General features: G+C 39.1%; 1 protein-coding gene across 1 annotated transcript; it reads left to right on the top strand.

The window, feature by feature from the left end:
• The first annotated feature begins 613 nt into the window (after positions 1-613).
• Positions 614-1096, top strand: LOC124938963 (secreted RxLR effector protein 161-like). Its single transcript, XM_047479485.1, has 2 exons — positions 614-715; positions 794-1096. Exons 1-2 carry the CDS (start codon positions 614-616, stop codon positions 1094-1096), a joined length of 405 nt encoding a protein of 134 aa, XP_047335441.1.
• Positions 1097-1377: the final 281 nt, after the last annotated feature.

The raw sequence follows: 1377 nt of genomic DNA, 5'->3' as shown, positions 1-1377 counted from the left end.
TGATGGAAGCATATATCGATACAAAGCTAGATTGGTCGCTCAAGGATTCTCATAGAAGTATGGAGAAGATTACGAGGAGACATTCAATCTAGTTGCGAAGATGACATCAATTCGCACTATGTTGGCCTTAACAGCAAGTTCTCGATGGAAGTTATGGCAATTGGATGTCAAGAATGCATTTCTCTACGGAGAACTTGATCGTCCAATATATATGAAACAACCACCTAGATTCGAGCAGACTAGTGGTCCCCAGTTGGTTTGTAGACTTAAGAAGGCACTATATGGTTTAAAGCAAGCCCCGCGTGCTTGGTATGGAAAGATTGCAGAGTATCTTCAATTTTGTGGGTATAAAGCTTCAGAATCCGACTCAAGTCTATTTATAAAGAAGAATCATGGACAGATGGTGGTGGTGCTTCTTTATGTGAATGACATAATCTTGACGGGCAGTAACTATGATGAGATTGCTCGTCTATAAGATGAGCTCTCGCTTCGTTTTGAGATGAAGAAGCTTGGTGAACTTGGAACTTTCCTTGGTCTGCAAATCGAAAATTTTGATAAAGGGTTGTTTGTATCGTAGATTAACTATGCAAAGAAATTGGTAGAAAAATTTGGTATGACTGATGGAAAAAAGAGCTATACTCCTCTCAGCGTAAATCCTAGACTTAGTCGAGATGAAGGAACATGTCTACCAGATCCCCGTCCTTATCGTGCTCTTGTGGGAAGTTTGATTTATCTGACTATAACAAGGCCTGATATTGCTTATGTAGTTGGAGTGGTGAGTTGATACATGCAGGAGCCAATGAAACCACACCTCGAAAAAGCGAAGAAAATTCTGAAGTATATTAATACCTCACTAGATATTGGTATACTCTACGAAAAAGATGCAAAATTCGTCTTAAAAGGATATGCAGATGCTGACTTTGCTGGAGATCGAGACGATCGAAGGTCCACATCTGGGTTTGTTTTTCTTTGTGGAAATACTAGTCTATCATGGAGTAGCAGAAAACAAGGATTGGTATCCTTATCTACAATAGAAGCAGAATACAAAGCATCAACTCACGCAGCACAGGAGTGCATATGGCTTCGTAGACTCTAGGAGAATTTTCATGTCAAGTTTGATCAGCCGGTTCCTATCCATGGAGATAATTTGAGTGCTATTAAATTGACTTCAAATCATGTGTTTTATGCGAGAACAAAACACATTGAGTTGGAGCATTACTTTATTCGTGAAAAAGTACTAGAGGGAATCATTGAGATGGTTGTAGTAAGGAGTGAAGATAATGTTGTTGATATTTTCACAAAAGCACTTCCTAAAGGTCCTTTCGAAAATCTACGATCTAAGTTGGAACTAGTTCATCGGGCATCATTTTAAGAGGG

Source organism: Impatiens glandulifera, chromosome 1, assembly GCF_907164915.1.
Source record: "Impatiens glandulifera chromosome 1, dImpGla2.1, whole genome shotgun sequence".
NCBI lineage: Eukaryota > Viridiplantae > Streptophyta > Magnoliopsida > Ericales > Balsaminaceae > Impatiens > Impatiens glandulifera.
Note: the sequence above shows the minus strand (reverse complement) of the source record. Positions and strands in the feature narration are given on the sequence as shown.

What these genes read in the sequence shown, in the direction of transcription:
- LOC124938963 (XM_047479485.1), top strand. Translation starts at nt 614, where the DNA reads ATGACTGATGGAAAAAAGAGCTATACTCCTCTCAGCGTAAATCCTAGA. An exon ending in CCCGTCCTTATCGTGCTCTT is followed by an intron (nt 716 to 793) that starts GTGGGAAGTTTG and finishes TGATACATGCAG; the next exon opens with GAGCCAATGAAACCACACCT.